The 2,292-nt window shown below is 31.0% G+C and overlaps 1 protein-coding gene across 1 annotated transcript in view; it reads right to left on the bottom strand.

The window, feature by feature from the left end:
* Positions 1-458: 458 nt before the first annotated feature.
* The window catches only part of LOC106682405 (odorant receptor 23a), a 13,110-nt gene continuing 11,276 nt past the window's right edge, over positions 459-2,292 (bottom strand). The window contains exons 4-6 of the mRNA XM_067052849.1: positions 1,600-1,704; positions 1,372-1,527; positions 459-754 (exon numbers count right to left, since the gene is read on the bottom strand). Coding sequence (XP_066908950.1) covers positions 695-754; positions 1,372-1,527; positions 1,600-1,704 — 321 coding nt within the window. The 3' untranslated portion in view covers positions 459-694. The remainder of the gene's footprint in view (positions 755-1,371; positions 1,528-1,599; positions 1,705-2,292) is intronic.

The raw sequence follows: 2,292 nt of genomic DNA on the forward strand, positions 1-2,292 counted from the left end.
TGCTTTTTAAAAAGCTATATCTCAAAAACTATTTAACGTAAATAACTCTAATAGGGCTCATATTTTAGAAAATTTACTCTTCTTTAAATGACGTTCTCTTAGATTTTCTTGTGTTTTTGGTAATTTTTAAGATATAGAGCTCCGAATGAAAAATTAGTTGTTTTTTTTATCGCTTTGAAACAGCCGCCATTTTTATTCCCCCTACCTGTACTTGGCAGACTCACCAATTTTGACTAGTAATTATACCTCGTTTTCAATGAAGTAATCCAAAATTTGGGGAAATAACTGCCTTTTTTCTCCTCTTGGGCTTTTGTATTATTACTGCATTCTTTTGGATGAAGAGCCATTTTAATTTTTAAAAAATACATAAAATTGATTGAAATAGAATTATGGGAAGAATCCCTGGTATTTTTAAACAAGGAAATAAATTTTAAATCATTATTTCTTATCATCCTAACTTTAATTCAGCTATAAACTCTAATTGAACAAATATAAAGTTGTGAAAAATAATGTTCAAATGCATTTGTAACAATTCGTGTTGTTAATATTCTCTGAAGGATTTGGAAAAATAATTAGACTTCAATACTTTATTCTATAAATAAAATAAACAAACTATCGTCTATATTGCAAAAATAAGTTGATGCAAGCTTTAATAATTTTAAAATCTCGTGCACAAACATGAAGATTAGCTGTCCTACTTCTGGCTGAAGAGTTGCCGCATTATGGTGTAGTAAGAGAACACCTCCTTACAGATCTGTAAAAAAATATAAATCAAATATTATTTACATTTAATTAATTGTAAGCAATATTTTGTTTGCTCGTGGCTAAAGGTAAGGAACATTTCTTAGTATTTATGGAGGAATTAAAAAATATTTTGTCCCTATATTGTTGTTAGAATCGAACAGAATCGTGCATGCAGTCATATTTTTGTCGGTTATTAATCGATAGAATCGTTTGTCGAATTCAGATGAAATTTTCAGTGATGTACAAGTCAATACTTCGATGTGCCTATACCCTATACAATATGGCTTACAAATACCACTATTGATTTCTACTTTGATTTATTTAATTTATAATAATTAAATATATAAATAATTCATCGTATAATTTCAAATTATGAAGAAGATTGTCAGGATTGAAGTTAAAAGAGAAACAGAAATAGTTTACAACTATTTATTTTCCGACGTTTCGCCCCACTTTGTGCAGCTTCATCAAGGCTGTTCAAGTTGATCGCTTCAGAAACTTTTATTCTGAAGCTGTTTCTCTTCCGTCCCTACGACAATCAGGCTGTGGCCCAAACGTGCGTAATCTCTTTGTAACTCTATCTTTGTAGGTTCGGTTAAAAACATCCTTAAAATATCTTGTACTTACAGTTTCATAAGTGTGAAAGTTCATATGGAAAATCGAAGTGGAGGTGACATTGACGGGTCTTCCAGTGAAGGTTTGTATGACCAGTATTGATGATCGGTTCTTCTCGTCCAAAGAATACCACTCGCTGTCATAGGATGCCAGGTGCAGTCTCTCGAACTAGAGGAACAGTTAGAGTAATGAGACAATGTTGCACTCAACTTAAATTCATAATATTGAATATTTTCTTACGTGGTTATTGATCATCTGACCTCCCCAGCAGAATAGGAATATCTCCAGGAATAGGGATATGAACTGGGGAAGGAGTTGGTTCATTGCCTCTACGAAGTCTTCGTACTGTAAAGTTATTATGTGAGTTATATCTTATATATAGGGGTATTCATGATGTATTAAAAGTAAAATGTTTTGCCATATTATAAGTATAGGATTGTGAGCAGTCCTATTTAAAGTCATGTTAAATGTTAAACTCATAAGTGCTCCTAGCGGATTTTCTGAGCAACTTATTTTATAACCTTTCTTTTTAAAACTTCATGTTATTGTTCACTTCTATGTTTTGATTAAAGGAATATATTACAACATGCCTAAATTAAGAGAAAAGTGAAAGTTTGGCCATTGAATACCTTGTTGATCTTCAAACTTGTGAAAAGGAGATTCAAGATGAGCTAATTGGCAACTGACATTAAATTGTTATTATTATTGTTCCCCATTGATTTATTAGTTATAAAAATAACCAAAATAATAAAAAAACTAAGAGCAAGTAACCAAACAAAATGGTGACGAGCTCAGCTTGTCTGTTGCTTGACGCCAATCTCCATTAAACAGACTCTTAACCATGTTATATGTTATATAGTTTTAACATGGTAAAAGAAGGAAATATTTCTCCATTTAATATGAGTTTTTCCTTTAATTATATTATTTCAATTT

The sequence above is a fragment of the Halyomorpha halys genome, unplaced genomic scaffold (assembly GCF_000696795.3).
Source record: "Halyomorpha halys isolate HHAL.00 unplaced genomic scaffold, Hhal_1.1 Scaffold411.1, whole genome shotgun sequence".
Lineage (NCBI taxonomy): Eukaryota > Metazoa > Arthropoda > Insecta > Hemiptera > Pentatomidae > Halyomorpha > Halyomorpha halys.